This window comes from Chiloscyllium plagiosum, unplaced genomic scaffold, assembly GCF_037043375.1.
Source record: "Chiloscyllium plagiosum isolate Xiang-an unplaced genomic scaffold, Cpla_swu_hap1 HiC_scaffold_4, whole genome shotgun sequence".
In the NCBI taxonomy this organism is placed as follows: domain Eukaryota; kingdom Metazoa; phylum Chordata; class Chondrichthyes; order Orectolobiformes; family Hemiscylliidae; genus Chiloscyllium; species Chiloscyllium plagiosum.
This window is the reverse complement of record NW_028270142.1, coordinates 104747510-104768988: the sequence shown is the minus strand read 5'-3', so window position 1 is coordinate 104768988 and position 21479 is coordinate 104747510. Positions and strand designations below refer to the sequence as shown.

At 39.5% G+C, this 21479-nt stretch overlaps 1 protein-coding gene across 3 annotated transcripts in view; it reads left to right on the top strand.

Annotated features, from left to right (window-relative positions):
* Positions 1-21479, top strand: part of virma (vir like m6A methyltransferase associated) — a 108800-nt gene that overhangs the window by 38635 nt on the left and 48686 nt on the right. For all 3 annotated transcript variants that reach the window (XM_043688053.2, XM_043688054.2, XM_043688052.2), the window contains exons 9-12: positions 1026-1517; positions 3807-3961; positions 8490-8572; positions 20708-20810. In XM_043688053.2, coding sequence (XP_043543988.1) covers positions 1026-1517; positions 3807-3961; positions 8490-8572; positions 20708-20810 — 833 coding nt within the window. The remainder of the gene's footprint in view (positions 1-1025; positions 1518-3806; positions 3962-8489; positions 8573-20707; positions 20811-21479) is intronic.

Sequence of the window (21479 nt, the reverse complement as noted above, 5' to 3'; positions counted from 1 at the left end):
ATTCTGAATACTTATGACATTTCAGCTGAAGAACTTAATTATGTTTGTTCCTTTTATCCTAGATTTTTGATTTTCCTAAGTTTGTTATTTTTTAATCTTGATATCCTTTTTGATCAACATCCAATTTTTTTGTTCTTACATTAGTTTATCTCCCTTCCTCCTTTATTTTATTTTAAATAAGTTTTTAATTCCATCCTATGTTGCAGTTACTGTACCTATTCTTCAGTTAGTGATACTAACCTCTTTCTTTTGTACCCAGCTTTAAGCCAGCACTGTTTAATATGGCTTAAACCAGCCACCAATTTTACGCGAGTGATTATTGTGCTATCACATCATGTCAAGTATTCGTAGTAATCTGGGAAACACAACTTGGTCTCCTTATTCTTCCATTTCCACTTAAATGCTTGAATTTAGTTTGGTAGAATGAAGTTTTTTTTTAGCTCTTTCTTTTGGTTTCTCAGCATGGACTCCTCTCTATCTTCAGAACTAACTCACTCTGTCATCTGCGGTTGCAAGCTTTGCCACAGAAGAATGACTGCTGTCATGTTGCTTTATAATTAATAAAAAAACTGCACTTGTTGACACCAAGGGGCATGTTCATTTATGGTTAGTTTGGTTACAATACAGAACAATGCACTATTGCATCCCCTGGTACAGTAAATACATTAAATAGCTAAACGTTAGAATGCATTATGTCTCTGCATTGTGTAAGTTACCTGCATATATTGAATGAAGTTTTGGTAAAAAATTAAACTAATTTAATTTCATTATTTGGATGTATGAAACTAAAGAATTTCAAACTTGATTGAAGTTCTCCAGCCTAAATTTAAAATTTCCAAATGTATTAAGCAATATCACTGATAAAATAAAAAGGCCAATTAATGGAATAATTATTCAGGTCAATGTGCTTATACTCTATATAGTCAGTTTTCTGTTAAATATCGATAACTAGATGACATGAAGGCCAACATTGATTTCAGAATTCTTAAGATTAGAATAACGTGACTATTTGATTTTTTTTGCAGGTATCTTAACAGCTGCCATTTTTTGGAATCACTCACTCTGCTGCTGTCTATTCCTGCAACCAATGGCCATCCTAGCGTGTTACAGTCTATTAAAGACCTGATTAAATTCCTAATTCAGATACAAACTGGTCTTTTATTCCTCAGTACTGAGTACGAAGCGACGAATTTGCTGATACGAGCCTTGTCTCAGACTTCTGATCAAGATCAGGAGGAGGGTATCCAAACTGAGAATAGCAATGATGATACATTGGCTATATGGCTTTTGTATTCATTACAGGCATTGCAGTATGTTTCTGAACTTTTTGACTACTTAAATCGAGGTTTAGCAGTTGAGGAAACAGATCGTGCAGATGTATTAGGAACTCTTCATAGCCTCTATCTGATTACATTCAATCCAATTGGACGAAATGCTGTGTCCCATGTCCTCCAGCTGGATAAAAATCTTTCCAGTCTCATTACTCTTATGGAATACTATTCCAAAGAGCTCTTGGGGTAAGTGATCTTATTTTTATAGATCTTTTAAGCAAGCTAATTTAGCACAAATAAAAGTAATGAAGACTACTCTGTGACCCTTGCATGTTTTTGAAAGTGTTCTTTATTAACTAAGTTGAAATATTTTTGTTTGTAAAAAAAATCATTATAATATACACGTTTATCTTGTTGCTCTTTTTTTAGTCCAGAGAATCTGCCTAAACAGCTGCATTTATACATGAGCTTAAACATCGTTTTGAGTCATAGATTTACAAATATATTAGACTGGAGTAAGGGAGAGGAGGATGTTTACTAAATAGTTCACTAAACTACTTCGAGTATTTTATGTTTGTGTAAAGCACATTAATTTTTAAAATGGAAATTATTGAATATATTTGCACATTTTGCAGACAAAAATACATATTTTTAGTAGAATGTGAAATTGAAACCATTTTAAAGTTATCTTTGGAAGCATTGTAGTTTTTAAAATTAAATCCTGTTTTAAGACTGATCTGTCAATGAATGCATAACACTGTTAAAATTTTAAAAATTGATCAAGTTTCCTATCTGATGTCATTTTATATAGAAATAAGATACATATCATTTTACTTGGTCCTGCACTTGCACTCCACTTAGAGTCATAGAGATGTACAGCATGGAAACAGACCCTTTGGTCCAACCCGTCCATGCTGACCAGATATCCCAACCCAATCTAGTCTCACCTGCCAGCACCACCGCAGCAGTGATTCCATTCATTCTATTTTATATATTGTGTGTTTGGTTCTTTCCCTAACGCTATTGACACTCTATCTCATGATTGTTGTTTCCTCACTCCTCCTGGAAATCGATGTTTAATCAAGTAATTCACTCTAATTACTATCAGTTATCATCAACAGTTCCTTTGGTTCTCTTCCTACAATAGTCCTGTTATTTGTTGCTCAGAATGTTTGCATATATCTTTAGCATAGTTAGAATCAAAATTAATACCCATATGACTTTTGTAATAACTTTCTGTCTCTAATTATTCTCTGAGGACTCTTTACGACCATTGACAACATCCTCATTTAATGCTGCTAACTCAAGAGTGCCTGCATAGTATTGATGTATCCTGATTCCACTCATTTCTGCCATGAGGCATCAGTGCCTTGCTTCTCCTATGGCCCATCAAATCTGTACTGCCAAGGTTCCAGTCCTTTCAAGCTTCCAACTTGCCAACACCCCGAGGTGTATCTTTTCACTCATTTTTCTCTCCTGCTTAACAAACTTTTTTTTGCATCCTTTAATGCAAAACTCTGAGATGTCTGCTTGCACATGAAGAGCATGACAGAAATATTTGTAGTAGTATTTACAGCTTGTACATTTCTAATGCCAGGGCTCCATCAGTGGTTGATATCCAATGGTAAACTGTTCTGTCTTTTGCATAGTCTTTGAATCCATTTAGATTAGATTACTTACAATGTGGAAACAGGCCCTTCGGCCCAACAAGTCCACACCGCCCCGCCGAAGCGCAACCCACCCATACCCCTACATTTACCCCTTACCTAACACTACGGGCAATTTAGCATGGCCAATTCACCTGACCCTGCACATCTTTGGATTGTGGGAGGAAACCGGAGCACCCGGAGGAAACCCACGCAGACACGGGGAGAACATGCAAACTCCACACAGTCAGTCGCCTGAGTCGGGAATTGAACCCGGGTCTCTGGCGCTGTGAGGCAGCAGTGCTAACCACTGTGCCACCGTGCCGCCTTTTAATTTTAACACACAGATATTCATGCTGATGATATTATACTGCTACTCCTCATTGATTTGTGGTTAGTTTAAGTGTTATGTTGTGGCATTAAATACAGGACATCAGGGGTAAATTTATTTCATGCAATATTTTGGGGGTTAGTAGGACTTGCCCCAAATTTACCCCTGATGTCCTGTATTTAATGCCACAACATAACACTTAAACTAACCACAAATCAATGAGGAGTAGCAGTATAATATCATCAGCATGAATATCTGTGTGTTAAAATTAAAAGTCAGATGTAAATATCATGACAGGAACATTGATTTTGCTGGGTTTTTTTGAGGCAGCCTTTAGGTTTTTTTGAAAAATCCTGTACAGCTTTTACAATGGTTTAGGATGCAGCTCGTTCTCTCTGCTGTGAACCCCTGCTCCCTTCAATCCCTTGGTTTGTATCGCAGATTGGAATAAACAAAAAGGGACCAAATGGAAATAATCTGAAATGAATATGTTTGTAAATTATACATTATTTATTTAGTATTCTAAGTGGTGCATCTTGATTTTTTTTTTAATTTTAGAGACACAAAGTCCAGAAAATCTGTTGCATGCAATTATGCCTGCATGCTTATTTTGCTAACAGTGCAATCAACTCATGATGCACAAATGCTGGAACAGCATTCTGCTGGATTACTGAGACTCTGTAAGGCTGATGATACCAATCCCAAACTACAAGGTGAAATGATTTTAATTATTTTGGTCTTAATGTGTCTGTCTATATCACAATGGTCAGATCATAGAATCATACAGTGTAGAAGAGGCCCTTCAGCCCATCAGGGCAGAAGTGGGTACTGCAGATGCTGGAGATTAGAGTCAAGATTAAAGTGGTGCTGGAAATGCACAGCAGGTCAGGCAGCATCCTAGGAGCAGGAAAAATCGGCGTTTCAGGCAAAAGCCCTTCATCAGTCATTCCTGATTTTTCCTGCTCCTCGGATGCTGCCTGACCCTCTTCAGCCCGTCAAGTCTGTACTGTCAAAATACTCTGCTACCTACAATGGTCCCACATTCCTGCACTGGGCCTAGAGCCTTTAATGTTTGACACTTCAAGTGTTCGCCCAAGTACTTTTTAAAAATTGTGAGGTTACCTGCTCGAATTATCCTACCAGAACCCCTCCACCCTCTGGTGAGAAATCCCCTCTAAACTTGCCTTTCACTTGAAAAGTGTGCCTCCTTGTTCTTGATCCTTTGACAAAGATGTAGACTTGTATTTACACTTAATATGTTATATGTGCATTGTGAAGTCAAGACGCACCCATCATCCATTTAAATGGATGAATATCTACCTGCTTCAAAATTTTGCTGTACCTATTCTGGTGGTTAACATTCATAAGGGCCTTGGAGCAGGTTCTATGACTTTTCTTGGTGAGGAAAAACAAGTGATTCAGAAAATAAACACAGATTTTTGAGAATATGTCCTTTAAATGAATAGATAAGACCATGAGAAATAGGAACAGGAGTAGCTGTATTGCCCCTTGAGCCTGCTCCACCATTCGATCGGATCATGGCTGATGTGACATTCTTCACATCCTATAACTCTGATTACCCTACTGATCGAGAATTTATCTATCTCAGCCTTAAATATTCACAAGGATTCTGCCCCACAGCTGTCAGGAGCAAGGACTTGCAAAGATACTCAGCCTTCTGAGAGAAAAAATTTCTCCTCATCTCAGTCTTAAATTTGATGCCCCATTATTCTGAAATTATACCGTCACATTATAGACACTGTCATGAAGGGAAACACCCTCTCAGCATTTACTCTGTCAAACCCCTTAGAATCTTAACCGTTTCAATGAGATCACCTCTCATTCTTTTAATCTGCAGTATGTTGAACCCGAATCTGTTTAGCCTTTGCTCATAAGACAAACTCTCCATAACAAGGATCATCCCTAGTGAATCTTCCCTGAACCGTCTCCAATGAATTGTTGTCTATCCTTAAATAAAGGGACCAAAATTGCTCAGTGTACTCTGGATGTAGTCTCACCAGCCCTTTGAGCAGTTATAGTAGGACTTCCTTACTCTTATAAACCCCTTGAAATAAGAGTCAATGTTCCATTAGCTTTTCTGATTACCTGCTGCACCTGTGTGCTAGCTTTTTTTGTTTCCTGCACAAGTACCCCCAAGTGTTGCAGCTTCCTGAAATTTTCTCCCTTTAAGTAATATTCTGTTCTTTTGTTTTCCCTTTCAAATGAACAACTTCACAGTTTCCCGTATTATACACCATTTGTGAACTTCTTGCTTAACATATCAATTTTTTTTTGTAAACTTTTTGAACCCCTCTCACAGCTTATCCTTCCAACTACCTACTCTTGTGTCATCTATAAATTTGGCTGCATTCGATTCACTTCTTCCAAGTCATCAGTATATGTTGTAACAGTTGCAGTCCCAGCACTGATCCCTGTCGAACCCTACTGGTTGCAGTTTGCAAAGCTGAAAAAGGACCCCTTATTCTATTTGCTGTTTCCTGCCCATTAGCTAATTCGCTATCCATGCCAATATAGCACATGCTATACCATGGGTTCTTTTGTGAGGTGCGTTGTCTAATGCCTTCTGGAAGTCCAAATACAATACATCTACTGGTTTTCCTCTGTCCTCTCTGGTGGAGGTTTCCTTAAAAACCTGAATAAATTAGTCAGATACAATTTCTCCTTTATGAAGCTACACTGACTCTGCTTGATTAGGTTATGATTTTTCAAATGTACTGCTATTATTCCTTAATAATTGATTCCAACATTTTTCCAAAAAATAGGTACCTGTTCAGAATCCAAGAACTTTTGGAAAATTACAATCAATGCATCCAATATTTCTGTAGCTATTCATTTATAATCCTAGTGTCATCCCATTCCCCCCTCTGTCGAAGCAAAACACTCAAGAGACACAGTGTAGTTTTGCCTCCTTCATCTTTGGGCCATGGAGGGAGGGAGAGAGAACGATAGCCCATGTGCACAGGGACATGAGTTCTCTATCTTCTCTCTCGAACAGCAGTTTCTTAATGAATTATATCGTCATTTTACAGGGAGGAACATCCAGATAAGGGAACATACATAATGATTGGATGACTGTTACAATCAGCGAGTGTCAATAGTAAAGATTAAGCCATCTGCTGTTACACACTGAATAACTGGCTTCACATAATGAAGGCTTTTCATCTTGTTAAACTGACCTTACATATTGAATGCTTCCAATATTGTTAAATGGCTCTGCATAATGAATACTTTTCCACCTTGTTAACCCATTACCCTTGCCTCCAGCACCCCATTGTTAACTGCAAGCTCTTATCCAATCTGAGTCATGCTCAGCAGAACCTCTTGTTTAACAAAATTCAAATGTTAACTCTTTCTGTACCTGCTCATATCCTATACACATTCTCACAATATCTGGCATCAGGACCAGGGGTCTTAACTGCCTTTAGGCCCATTAGTTTGTTTAATACTGCTTCTCTGATAGTGGAACTTACTTCCTCCCCATATTCTTTAGTATGAATAGGATGTTTAAAATATCTTCCACTGTAAAGAATGATGCAAAATACCCTGTTTGACTCCTCAGCAATTTCCTTGTTCCCCAGCTGAAATCTCTTCATAAGTTATGCATGTTGTGTTTTGAAATATGTTTATCAGAGTTCTACTTTTGGGGGAAAATAGATACTGGTTAAACTTTATGTAGAGATAACTTAAGGCTGTTCACTATTTTTCAATAAAAGTCTGGTGATTTGGAAACACTGCATGCTCATGAAGCCAGTTTTTCATGTGTTGAAAGGGTATGTTAATGCATTACCCAAATTGTTTATATTTGTCTGAAGCCTTATGATAGATTTGTGAGGTAGTGGTGCGAGAATGCCATTGGTCTACCGAACCCAAAACCCCAGCTTTATGTTCTGGGGTCATGATTCAAATCCCACCATGGCAGATGGTGAAATTTGAATTCAATAAAATCTGGAATTTTAAAAAAGTCTAATGGTGACTATGGACCCCATTCTGATTGTTGTAAAAACCCATCTGGTTCTCTAATGTTCTTCAGGGAAGGAAATCTGCCATCCTTCCTTGGTCTGGCCTACACGTGACTCCAACTCTTAACTGTTTTCTCGGCAACTAGGGATGTCCATTAAAAGTTGGCTTATTCAGCGAAGCCCATGTCCCATGAATGAACACATTTTTAAAAAGAAATACGCAGAAATAAATGCAATTAACCCATCTTTGAAATGTAGCCTTCATTGATATGTTCAATCCAAACTCTGTCTACAGTTTAAGATAATCATAAATTAGTTTTAATGCACCTGAGTACTCGTGAGTTATGGCATGGCAAAGCGATTGTAAACAACAACCCAGAAATGAAATGCTTCCAAAAAGAATCATCCGGCATCACCCTTTCTACCATCCTGGTCTATTATTCCAATTTCTGACTTTAGACTTTCTTGGCCATCTTGTTTCACAATGTAGTGATCACAAATAGTCCACTGATGATTGTTTGGCAATAGTTAAACAGTATGATCAGCTATATTGTGCCCTGATACATTAATCCTAAAGTATCTTGGGAATGACCAGGTTTACTAGTTCATTATTTCTTGCTAATGTTCAAATCCACAAGCCATAAGTAAAACAAGTAGTTTAAATTTCCAGGGTACTGGAATTATTTTCTTTAAAAACTGTAATGAGAGTCTGTTAACTGAATAGGAGACTAGCACTTCAACGTAAACGTTTCATTTTGAATGTTAGTAGTTCACACTGAACAATTGGTTTGCATTTGTTGGTTTTAATTTTATTGGGAATAAATCATCCACTTATATTTTTAGCTAAATTTGCTGAAGTATTAATCACAAAATTTTCTTTGCTATGTCTTGGCTCTTCAGTACTAAATCTGTGGTGTTTTGCAAGCTACTTTTTACATGCCTCATTTTGTTTCACTGTTCTGTTAAAATTTCATCCTATTGTAAAAAATATTATTTACAACAATTTTATAACATACAGTAATCTTTCAAGGAAAAAGCATGGGCATGCATTAAATTCTATTGGAATGGTGATATTGGTCATAATTTTTGGCTTGTTTTTATTTAGAACAGATGTTAATACTTCAATTGTGCATCATGTTTTGAGAAATATTATGACTAAATGACACTCAAATACAACTTACGTTGCTGATACCCCAATTAAGCGATGTTCACGAGTATATGTCATGAAGTTTGGTGCTCATTAATTTTTTTTGTTTTTTAGAATTGGGTAAATGGTTGGAGCCACTGAAGAATCTCAAGTTTGAAATTAATTGTATTCCTAGTCTTCTTGAATATATTAAACAGGTGAGTGAATTATTAGGCTTCTTGAAATGTTTTGTGTTCTGCAAAAGTGGGGTGAAATAACACATGTATGTCAAGTTCTGTTTTTAAGGTCTGTGGCATTCCCACAATTGTTCCATTTTGTTCCCGATGACTCATAAGTCAGTTAATTTTCTTTAATTGAGCAAAAACTAACCGGATTAGTTATGAGTTAAGACTCGATATTTGTGATTTATGGTCAGATATTTTGACTTTATTCACTGGATTGCTGGCAGATTCAGGGAAATTTTGGGTAAACTGGTTTAGTTCAGAACTTGCAAAATGAGAAAGTGCTAGAAATATTTGGCTGGCATGGTAGCATCTGTGGAGAGAGAGCCAGAAACAATGTTGCATATGAACAAAGAGCAGGAGGAGGTTATTCAGCCCCTAAAGCCTTTTGCAAGTCATGCACTACAATGCCCAGATTCTGCTGCACACTGGAGCTCTGACACCTATTTGAATTTAGATAATGTGGTTCATTTTCAGTCTTCCTGCTAAAATTGATATTATATTTTCCATCATTATACTTCATTTGTTATATCTTTGCACACTTGCATGACCTATCTATAACTGTTTCTAGCTTCCATAAATCATCTTCACAAACTACTTTCCAACATAATTTTACATTATCAGCAGATTTGGCAATTATACCTTTTATCGCTTCATACAGGCATTTATATAAATTGCAACTGTTGAGGTTGCTCTGGCACACCACTAACTACATCTTGCCAACCTTAATAAAAACTCATTTATGCCTACTCTGTGCATCCTGTTAGCCAGTCAATCTTCTGTTCCTGTTAATGTGTCACCCACTACACCATGACCTTTTATTTTGTACCAGACCCCTTGTGCCTTCTGAAAATCGAAGTACAGTGCATCCACCTTTTCTTCTTTGTCTACAATAGGTTGGTTAAACATGATATTCCTTTCAAAAAAATCATATTGACTGTCTGATTGACGTGAACTTATCTAAGTACCCTGGAATAACTTTCATCATGATAGCTTCTAATATTTTCTCTGATGTTAAGCTAACTGGCTAGTAGTTACCCATTTTCTACTTCCCTCCCTCTTTGAATAACAGAGTTATGTTTGTTATCTTCCAATTTTATGGGTCCTTCCCTGAACTGAAGCAGTTTTGAAAAATTAAAACTAATACATCAACTATCTCACTAGCCACTTTTAAGACCCCAGGATGAAGTTCCATCAGGATGCAGAAACTTAAATAAGAAAAGGACAGGCGTTATATCTACTGTGATTACATGGGAAGTGGATGAGCCATTGGGAGTGATTGAGAGATGGATCAGGATGTCGCAGATGAATGCTGACATGGAGAAGGGAGGGATCAATGTGTTTAGTGATGGCATCATGCTGAAAGTGGTAGACACGACAATGGAAAACCTATGTGGCTGTCAAGGGAGAGGAGCAGTTGGATGGAGAAGTTTGGGAAATGGGTTGCAAATAGTTAAGGAATATGCAAACCACAGTGTGGTGGAGTCCTCGGTTGTGGAAAGGAATGGATATCAGATGCCCTATGTGCAGAATGCAAGAAAGTGGAGTAGAGCTAGTAGATTATCCATGATTGTATTGAGTAGCATAGTAATCTTAGGGATGTCAGCTCTAGGTTCTGTTTATTATGTTCATTTCTCCTTGTTATTCATGTTGGTGGGTGGGATCAAGATGTTTGAAAAATAATTTTCAATTAGCTTTAAAGATTATTTTTGTAGCCAAAAAGGGCAGAACTCTGTTGAAGCTGTTCCCAAGCCTGGTTTGAAATGGAGGAAGGTTAAGTACCCTTATAGTATAACTACTTCAGAACCAGCAAGAAATAGTCATACCAGTAAACCCCAGCAAGGAAAGGATGACACATCCAAGAATGTACCTTTGAGAGGCTTGGCTGAAATGAAATCCAATTCCTTACAATCCTCAACACCAAAACCATCACCACACTTGACACTTTGGAACATTCTTGGGCAATTTCCTCAATAGATTGAACGTAGAAGTCAGTGGTACTCTTCATGAAAAGCAGATAGTTTCCAGGATGGTGCGAGCAGATCTTTATATTCTGAGATATCATAGCCAAGCAGAGCCCAGAACATCAAGTTGCTTTTACTAACTTCACTGATTTCAAGAATGTTTTTAATTATGTCTGATGGCAGTCACTATGTTACATCACAAATGGTGTGGCATGCTGGAGCAATATATTAACAATCTCAAAGACTTCAACAGTGACTCCAGCTACTGCATCATGAACATAGGCATAAGCACTTGTTCAACATCATCATAGATGTATGACCAGGCTGGATGCTCTATTGAGACCTTCATGAAGGACAGGGTAGGTGTAAACTTTGGCATCACCATTGGTTCATCAATCTGAATTTGGCAGACACCATTACTTTGTTGACAAATCATGCTGTTCCAAGGCATGACCACCAGTATTGTGAGTAGCAGTGTTGGCCTATTTATCAACTCTCGGAAAATCAAGACGATGATGAAAAGTTGTCAACAGGGTTGTGCCCCAATATCACAACTGGGCAACAGAACATCCAGGAAATTGACCACTTCCCTTACCTCAACAGCAATGTATTGGATGGGTTGGGGGGGCCGTTGGGGAGGTTGGACAGGTTTGGGTGAGGTGGGGTTGGGGGGTCGAGGTGAAGGTAGGGTAGTGGTAGGAAATGTAGAGATTGATCTCCTTACAAGAATTGGCAAAGCAGCAATGATCTTCCAGCAGCTCCATATGCTGTGGGCATCTAATCAGGACAGACATGAAGTTGTGATTCCACATGTCCATTGTTGTACCAACTGCAAATTATGCCTGCAAGGCATGGCAGAGAGCAGCAAGGTTCAATCTAATCTGGACTCTTTGACCAGCATTGTCTACATAAGATCCTGGCCATCACTTGGAGAGGCAACTTCACCAAAAGAAAAAGCCACACAGGACTGGTCAGAGAAGCCTCCAAGACATTATGGAAGAGGAGGTGATTGATATTAGCAGGATAGGTTTTTTTGGCTTCCTGGATATGTATATCCTGTCAGAGTGATAGTAGAATGAAAACCCAACAGGCGGAACAGTTAACCCGTTCAGCCAAAGTGGAAGTATATTTAAAAAGGATGTTCAAGAGTTGGACATCACCCGTGATAAAGCGAAAAAGAGTACAATGGACCAGGGCTGGTGAAAGAGTCTTGTTGTCCATTGTCCCTCGTGGGATCAGAGGAACCAACTTGAAGTAAAAGGACTGATTATGAAGATTGACTTAGTTACATCATATAAATGATCAGGTCAATTGTGGATATGTGGAAGCATCTTCAAATGCAATTTAACAATGCTTGGATAAGTAAATACCTCTGTCAATCCAAAAGATTAATTATACATAGAACGATCAATATTTAATCAGAAAATTGAACATAAAAAGTAAAGGAATTGCACCTGGACATACTGGTTTAGCTCCCATAAATTTAGTTGGTCAACAAAATGAATGTGGCAGTAGTAGCCACCAAAAAGTAAATATGCTATGCTTTATAATATATGTGTATATTATTTAGACAGACACAAAAACTGGTGGCACAGTAGACAGTGGTTTTCTATGATTACAAGGGATCTTGATCAATTAGGTCAACTGGCTGAAAAATTGCAGATGGAGTTCAATCTGAATAAATGTGAGGTATTGCATTTTGGTACAACAAACTGGATAAGACTTACACAATTAAAGGTCAGGCCATGGGTGACGTTGTAGAGCAAAGGGACCTAAGGATTTACGTACATAATTCTTTGAAGTTTGTGTCACATATAGACACAAAGTTAAAAAGGCGTTTAGCATACTTGCTTTTGTTACTCAGTCCTTTGAGCATCGGAATTTAGAAGTCATGTTGAGATTGTATAGGACATTGGTGAGGTATCTTCTGGAATCCAGATCTGGTCACCCAGTTATAGGAAGGTTATTATTAAGCTTTTTGCAGCAGAGAGTGGCGGGAGCTGGGCGGAAAAGAAGTCGGAGCGCAAAATCGGTCGGGAAGGTAAGTGATTGTTATTTGAGTGGGTGTGTTCTAGACCCCAGGTCCTACAAAGTCCTCTAACCTAAATTAAAAGTCCACAGACTTTCCCCGAAAAGAGGGTCCAAGGAAGTTCCTGTGGATTGAAGAGTGAGGCTTTAGCTCATGAGTCTTTGACAAGGAGGTTGAGTGAATTTGCAGAGGGTGAAGACATGACAGCCAAGCTGGTTCAGTGTGCTACGTGCTTGATGTGGGAGGTCAATGACTCTGGTGTGTCTGGCTCGTACAAGTGTGGAAAGTGTGTGCACGTTCAGCTACTGACAGAGCATATTGCAGCACTGATGAAAGAACTCGAGGACCTTAGGCTCATCCGAGAGAATGAGATCTTCCTGGACAATACCTTCAGCGAGGTTATTACACCGACCATACCAGAAGAGAGCAGACGAGTGGCAGAGGAAGGCAGAGAGAAGACAGGTGCAAGAGACCCCGGGGGAAGTACCTGTCAGGAACAAGTTGAATCTTTTGGAAACAGTAGAGACAGATGACACTGCCAGTCCGCAAGGCGGCCAGGTCTGTCAATCAAAGGTTGGCGTGGAGGCAGAGCGGAAGAGTCTGACATCGCACAGAGCCTGGTAATAGGGGACTCCATAGTGAGAGGAACTGACCGGGGTTTTTGTGGCAGCAGGCGGGACTTAAGGATGGTGTGTTGCCTTCCAGATGTGAGGGTTAAAGACATCACAGACAGAGTGCAGGAAATCCTCAAGGACGAAGGTGAAGAGCCAGAGGTGGTGGTACATGTCGGCACAAATGATGTCGGGAAGAAGAGGAGGAACATACTACAGCGGGACTTCGGAAAACTAGGAAGAAGGCTGAAAAGCAGGACGTCCAGGGTGGTTATCTCCGGTTTGCACCCAGTTCCTCGGGCTGGTGAGGCCAGAAACAGGGAGATAATGGACTTGAACGTGTGGCTGGGGAACTGGTGTAGGAAGCAAGGATTTAATTTCTTGGATCACTGGGGTATGTTTTGTGGTAAGCATAAATTATTACAAGAGAGACGGTTTGCACCTTAATAGGTTAGGGACCAGCATTCTGGCAGGCAGGTTTGCTACTGCAACACGGCTACATTTAAACTAAGTAGCGGGAGGGAGGGGACAAACTGGATGTTTAAGAAAGAAATTGAAGGGAAAGTTAGAACAAGGGAAGTCAAGAAAGACAACTGTATCAATGAGGCAGAAAACTCAAAAAGGGATCATGCTGTAAGGTTGAGTGAAATAGGAGTTGATGGGAAGGGTGAGGGCAGTAACAAATTAAAAATACTAAACATGAATGCACGAAGCATTAGAAATAAGATGGATGAGCTTGAGGCTCTTTTGGAGATTGGCAGATACGATATTGTGGGGATAACTGAGACGTGGATTCAAGTGGACAGGGCCTGGGAAATGAATATTCATTCCTGAAGAAGGGCTTATGCCCGAAACGTCGATTCTCCTGTTACTTGGATGCTGCCTGACCTACTGCGCTTTTCCAGCAACACATTTTCAGCTCTGATCTCCAGCATCTGCAGTCCTCACTTTCTCCCCAAATGAATATTCAAGGCTACACGTGCTATCGTAAGGACAGACTGACGGGCAGAGGGGGTGGGTGGCCGTGTTGGTCAGGGATGATGTTCAGTCCCTTGCGCGGGGGAACCTAGAATCAGGGGATGTAGAGTCAGTGTGGGTAGAGCTAAGAAATTCTAAGGGTAAAATGGCCCTCTTGGGAGTTATCTACAGGCCCCAAACAGTAGTCTGGATGTCAGATGCAAGTTAAATCAGGAGCTGAAATTGACCTGTCGCAAAGATGTTACTACAGTTGTTATGTGGGATTTCAACATGCAGGTAGACTGGGAGAATCAGGATGGTATTGGACCTCAAGAAAGAGACTTTGTGAGTGCCTCCGAGATGGATTTTTAGAACAGCTGGTGCTGGAGTCTACCAGGGAGAAGGCAATTCTGGATCTGGTATTGTGCAACGAACCAGAATTGATCAGGGACCTCGAAGTGAAGGAGCCATTGGGAAGTAGTAACCATAATACAATAAGCTTCAATCTGCAATTTGAGAGGGAGAAGGTACAATCGGAAGTGACAATATTTCTGTTGAATACAGGGAACTATGCAGCTATGAGAGAGGAGCTGGCCAAAGTTCAATGGTGCAATACCTTAGCAGGGATGACAGTGGAGGAACAATGGCGGATATTTCTGTGTATAATGCAGAAGATGCAGGATCAGTTCATTCCAATAAGGAAGAAAGATCCTAGGAGGAGGCATGGGTGGCCGTGGCTGACGAGGGAAGTTAAGAAACATATAAAGTTAAAAGAGAAAAAGTATAACATAGCAAAGATAAGTGGGAAAATGGAGGACTGGGAAGCTTTTAAAGAACAACAGAGGATTACTAAGAAGGAAATATGCAGAGAAAAAATGAGGTACGAAGGTAAACTGGCCAAAAATATAAAGGAGGATAGTAAAAGCTTTCTTAGGTATGTGAAAGGCAAAAAAATGGTTAAGACTAAAATTGGGCCCTTGAAGACAGAAACAGGGGAATATATTACGGGGAACAAAGAAATGGCAGAAGAATTGAATTGGTACTTCAGATCTGTGTTCACTGGGGAAGACACAAGCAATCTCCCTGAGGTAACAGTGACTGAAGGACCTGAACTTAAGGGAATTTATATTTGCCAGGAATTGGTGTTGGAGAGACTGTTAGGTCTGAAGGTTGATAAGTCCCCGGGGCCTGATGGTCTACATCCCAGGGTACTGAAGGAGGTGGCTCGAGAAATCGTGGATGCGTTGGTGATTATTTTCCAGAGTTTGATAGATTCAGGATCAGTTCCTGCGGATTGGAGGGTGGCTAATGTTGTACCACTTTTTAAGAGAGGTGAGAGTGAGAAAGCAGGAAATTATAGACCAGTTAGTCTGACCTCAGTGATGAGAAAGATGCTGGAGTCTATTATAAAGGATGAAATTACGACACATCTGGATAGTAGTAACAGGATAGGACAGAGTCAGCATGGATTTATGAAGGGGAAATCATGCTTGACTAATCTTCTGGAATTTTTTGAGGATGTATCTCTGAAGATGGACAAGGGAGATCCAGTAGATGTAGTGTACCTGGACTTTCAGAAAGCTTTTGATAAAGTCCCACATAGGAGGTTAGTGAGCAAAATTAGGGCGCATGGTATTGGGGGCAAAGTACTAACTTGGATTGAAAATTGGTTGGCTGATAGGAAACAAAGAATAGTGATAAACGGCTCCATTTCGGAATGGCAGGCAGTGAGCAGTGGGGTACCGCAGGGATCAGTGCTGGGACTGCAGCTTTTTACAATATATGTTAATGATATAGAAGATGGTATTAGTAATAACATTAGCAAATTTGCTGATGATACTAAGCTGGGTGGCAGGGTGAAATGTGATGAGGATGTTAGGAGATTACAGGGTGACCTGGACAGGTTAGGTGAGTGGTCAGATGCATGGCAGATGCAGTTTAATGTGGATAAATGTATGGTTATCCACTTTGGTAGCAAGAACAGGAAGGCAGATTACTACCTAAATGGAATCAATTTAGGTAAAGGTGCTGTACAAAGAGATCTGGGTGTTCTTGTACAGCAGTCAATGAAGGTAAGCATGCAGGTACAGCAGGTAGTGAAGCAGGCTAATAGCATGCTGGCCTTCATAACAAGAGGGATTGAGTATAGAAGCAAAGAGGTTTTTCTGCACCTGTACATGGCCCTGGTGAGACCACACCTGGAGTACTGTGTGGAGTTCTGGTCTCCAAATTTGAGGAAAGACATTCTGGCTATTGAGGGAGTGCAGCGTAGGTTCACGAAGTCAATTCCTGGAATGGCAGGACTACCTTACGCTGAAAGACTAGAGCAACTGGGCTTGTATACCCTTGAGTTTAGAAGACTGAGAGGGATCTGATTGAAACATATAAGATTGTTAAAGGATTGGACACTCTGCAGGCAGGAAACATGTTTCCGATGATGGTTGTGTGCTGAACCAGAGGACACAGCTTAAAAATAGGGGGTAGACCATTTAGGACAGAGATGAGGAGAAACGTCTTCACCCAGAGAGTGGTGGCTGTGTGGAATGCTCTGCCCCAGAGGACAGTGGAGGCCCAGTTTCTAGGTTCATTTAAGAAAGAGTTGGATAGAGCTCTCAAGGATAGTGGAATCAAGGGTTATGGAGATAAGGCGGGAACAGGATACTGATTAAGGATCATCAGCCATAATCATATTGAATGGTGGTGCAGGCTCGAAGGGCAGAATGGTCTACCCCTGCACCTATTGTCTATTGAGAGAGTTGAGAAGAGATTTACAAAGGTGTTGCCAGGTATGGAAGTTTGAGTCATAAAGAAAGGCTGGATAGGCTGAGACTTTTTTCACTGGAGCGTAGAAGGTTGAGAGGTGACTTTATAGAAGTTAATAGAATCATGAGAGGTATAGATAGGGTTAATGGTAGTTATCTTTTCCCTGGGATAGGAGATTTCAAGACTAGGGAGCACATTTTTAAGGTGAGAAGAGAGACATTTAATAAAAAAAACATGAGGGCAAATGTTTTACATCGACGGTGGTTTGCTTGTGGACTGAACTTCCAGAGGGAGTGTTGGAAGTGGGCATAATGCAACATTTAAAGATATTTGGATGCGTACATGAATGGGAAAGATCTGGAGGGATATGAGCCAGGAGTCGGTACGTGGGACTAATTTAGTTTGAGACTATCTTCGGCACAGACTGGTTGGACCAAAGAGTCTGTTTCTGTGCTATATGACTCTATGACTATGTGAAGAATGATATCAATGAGTGTTATTTGTGGAATTAATGAAATTCAGTGCAAATCTGCATATTATGAGCATGGTCTGGTTGTCAGCTTTGCCCTAAGGCCGCAATATATTTGTTTCTTTGTACATGCCTCATAAAATAATTAATGCAATTAATAAAGTTATATACTATTGATCCTATTGCTAGTGTTATGATTCTGTTATGGGTCAGGGTGGCAGTAGTTTGTGGTAATGTCACTGGGCTAGTATCCAGAGCCCCAGGCTAATGTTCTGATGATGTAGGTTTGAAAACCACCATGGCAACAGTAAAATTTTAATTCAATAAAAATATTTGCTAGCTTACTGGCTATCATTGGTGATTGTCATAAAAATCCATCTGATTAACTAATGTCCTCTAGGGAAAGACTAACTTACATTGGCACAGATGTGACTCCAACATCGTAGTAATACGCTTAATTGCCCTGCAATGCCAACCTTCCATGAGGAAATAAAAAAAATTAAAGAGAAATCCAATGCCCACTAATTAAATGATAAAACCAGGTTACAATTTTTCATGTTGTTAAATACAAAGCAAACTTTTTATGTAAGTATGAAGTGAAATTAAACAAAACAATCATCACTGTATAATAGGTGTATGAGCAGGAAGGCAGAAAACTAAAGGCAAGTGAAAGCTTGTTATACTTTCTTTTAGAGCAAAAGCGAGTTCAAGTAAAATTATGGAATAACGTGGAGGAAATGATGAGCTGAAGGTAGTGTTTCAATTTTTATTCCGATATTAAAAGAAAGTAGTTTATATGATTTAAGTTGAGTTAAACATTACAGCAGTGACTCCTTTCGCTTAAGCAGCTTTGATGCTCCAATATCACTTTTCCTTAGTGTAGTGGTAAATGAACAAAGAACAACCCCAAAATTAGTAAGTCCAGGGAGATAACGTCCTGTCTTGAAATACTGCCACTCTGATCGCTGAAAAGATTATTGAAATTTATTTTTCATGAAACACAAAAAGCTAGTGTCTAGTGGAAGGCAAGGTGATGGCCTCGTGATATCATTGCTGGACTATTAATCCCGTGATTCAGATAGTGTTCTGGGGACCTGGGTTTGAATCCTGCCATAACTGATGATTTGAATTGAATAGAATAAAAGTCTGAAGTTAAGAGTCCAACGATGACCGTGAAACTATTACGGTTGTTAGTAAAACCCTTAATAGTATTGAAATTTAGGGAAATTTTAAGGAAGGAAATCTGCCATACAAAGGTACAAGTTAGACCGCTTCTCAAATATTTGGGCCCTCTTTCTAGGGAAAGATACTGTGTTGAAGACAGTCCAGAAAAGGTGCAGTAGGCTGACACCAGGCATAGAGGGACTGTCTTATGAGAAGAGTTTGAATACATTGAACGTGTACACATTGAAATATAGAAGAATGAGAGGAGAACTTATCGAAATGTGCATGATTCTTAGAAAACTTACAGAAAGTAGAACATTACAGTGAAGTACAGGCTCTTTAGCCCTCGATGTTGCGTCAACCTGTGAAACCATTCGGAAACCCATCTAACCTACACTGTTCCATTCTCGTCCATATGTTTATCCAATGATTATTTAAATGCCTTTAATGTTGTTGAGTCTACTACTGTTGCAGGCAGGCCGTTCCACGCCCCTACTACTCTCTGAGTAAAGAAACTACCTCTGTTATCTGTCCTATATCTATTACCCCTCAATTTAAAGCTTTTTCCCTCGTGCTAGGCATCGCCATCCGAGGAAAAAGGCTCTCACTGTCCAACCTATCTAACCCTCTGATTATGTTATGTGTCTCACTTAGGTCACCTCTCGACCATCTTCTCTCTAATGAAAACAGCCTCAAGTCCCTCAGCCTTTCCTCATAAGACCTTCCCTTCATACCAGGCAACATCCTAGTAAATCTCCTCTGAACCCTTCCACATCCTTCCTATAATGCGGTGACCAGAACTGTATGCAGTACTGCAAGTGAGGCCACACAAGAGAGTCTTACAACTGCAGCATGACCTATGGTTCCGAAACTCAATCCCTCTACTCATAAAAGCTAACAGACTCTGCCTTCTTAACAACCCTATCAACCTAAGAGACAACTTTGAGGCATCTATGTACATGGAGACAGAGATCTCTCTGCTCATCTATACTACCAAGAATCCTACCATCAGCTCACTACTCCGCATTCCTGTTACTCCTGTAAATCACCTCACACCTTTCTGCATTAAACTCCATTTAAACTGGCTCTCAATCCAGCTCTGCAGCTTATCTATGTCCCTCTGTAACCTACAACAACCTTCAGCACAATCCACAATTGTACTGGCCTTAGTGTCGTCGGCAAATTTACTAACCCATCCCTCTGCACCCTCATCCAGGTAGTTTATAAAAATGACAAACAGCAGTGGACCCAAAACAGATCCTTGCCGAATCTCACTAGTAACTGAACTCTAGGATGAATATTTTCCATCAACCACCATCCTCTGTCTTTCAGCAAGCCAATTTCTGATCCAAACCGCTAAATCGTCCTCAATCCCATGCCTCCGTATTTTGTGCTACAGCCTATTATGGGGATCCTTATCAAATGCCTTACTGAAATCCGTGTACACCACATCAACGGCTTTACCCTCATCCACCTATTTGGTCACCTTCTCAATGACGGTATATCTAGAAAGGTCGTTTTCCCCTTGTGGGAGAGGCTAGGACCAGAGGACATAATCTAATAAGAGGTCACATATTTAAGACAGATGAGATCGAATTTCTTCTCAGGGTAGTGAACCCATGGAGGGCTGTTGAGGCTGGAATGTTATATTCGAGGCCTGGATAGACAGCCTTTTAATCTGTAACAGCATCAAGGATTATGGGGAAAAGGTTGGAATGTGGCAATGAAGATTACCAGTTCAGCCATGATCTCACTGAATGGCGGAGTGGACTCGATGGGCTTAATTGCCTGCTTGTGCTCTTACATCTTACAGTCTAACTATTTCCAATGGATAAAGAAAGCAAATACTGACCTTCTTTGTTTTTATTCAATCTTATTCAAGTTCAACACTATTTATAAATGTAGTAGTGGTTTTGAATTTGATAACTTTTTGAATTCCAGATTTTTATAATTTTTCTATAAAAATTCACGAGTTCACAGTTGTGGAAGATGATTAATTTTGACAATACAGAAATATTGTATGTATCAGTAATTTTTGAAATTCTTTGCATTGAACTAAAATTTGAAACTGATTATTTTAGTAACTTGCCGGTTTAGACTATCAGTATTTGGCATTGATCATTTCAAGAAGAATGTTGTTTAACTTTTTTTTAGAATCTGGATAATTTGACCATTCAAATGACTCAGGAAGGTGCTGGACTAACCACTGCACTACGTGTCCTTTGTCACATTGCGTGCCCCCCTCACCCTCTTGAAGGTATGGCAAATGGGATTACATTAATAGAATAGTAATATCAGTTTTAGTAATTGCTACTTTAGTTATTTCAAAAGTCAATGTTAGAGCTTTTTGATTGATGTCCTCTTTAAGATAAAAAAAAACATAAGCATTTATTGGTAAGTCTTGGAGGTGGTGATCTTATCTTTAGAACCAAGAAGCTGCATCATAACATGCTGTTGCAGGGCATCTAGTGGTATCTGCTGTGAGTAAAACTTGCCCAGTTAAATTTTTTTACACTTTTTTTTAAAAGAAATGTTGCTCAGTGAAAGAGCTGATAAGGTTGAAGTGAGGGAAGTGGTATGAAAAGGATGAGCAACTATATATTTTCTTTACCAATCAGATTGAAGAATTGTGAAGTTTGCAGCACAAGAACTCACAAGGGAGTAAAAATTCACGTGAGTGAATTCAATGTCAAATCAGGTACAGAAAGAGAAGCAGAAACTGGGGCAAAGATTGAATTTAGGGGAAGAGATAGAGACATCCAGTAAAATATGTTTTATAAAATGAATATTTTACATTTTAAAAGCCTTCAACAATAATTAAAGCCCCATATATGAATCCACCAATTTTATAGTTAATGCTGGTGTCTTGTTTACCAATGATCACTTTGATAAAAGGGAATTTAACTGGAATGGATGAAACTTTTTG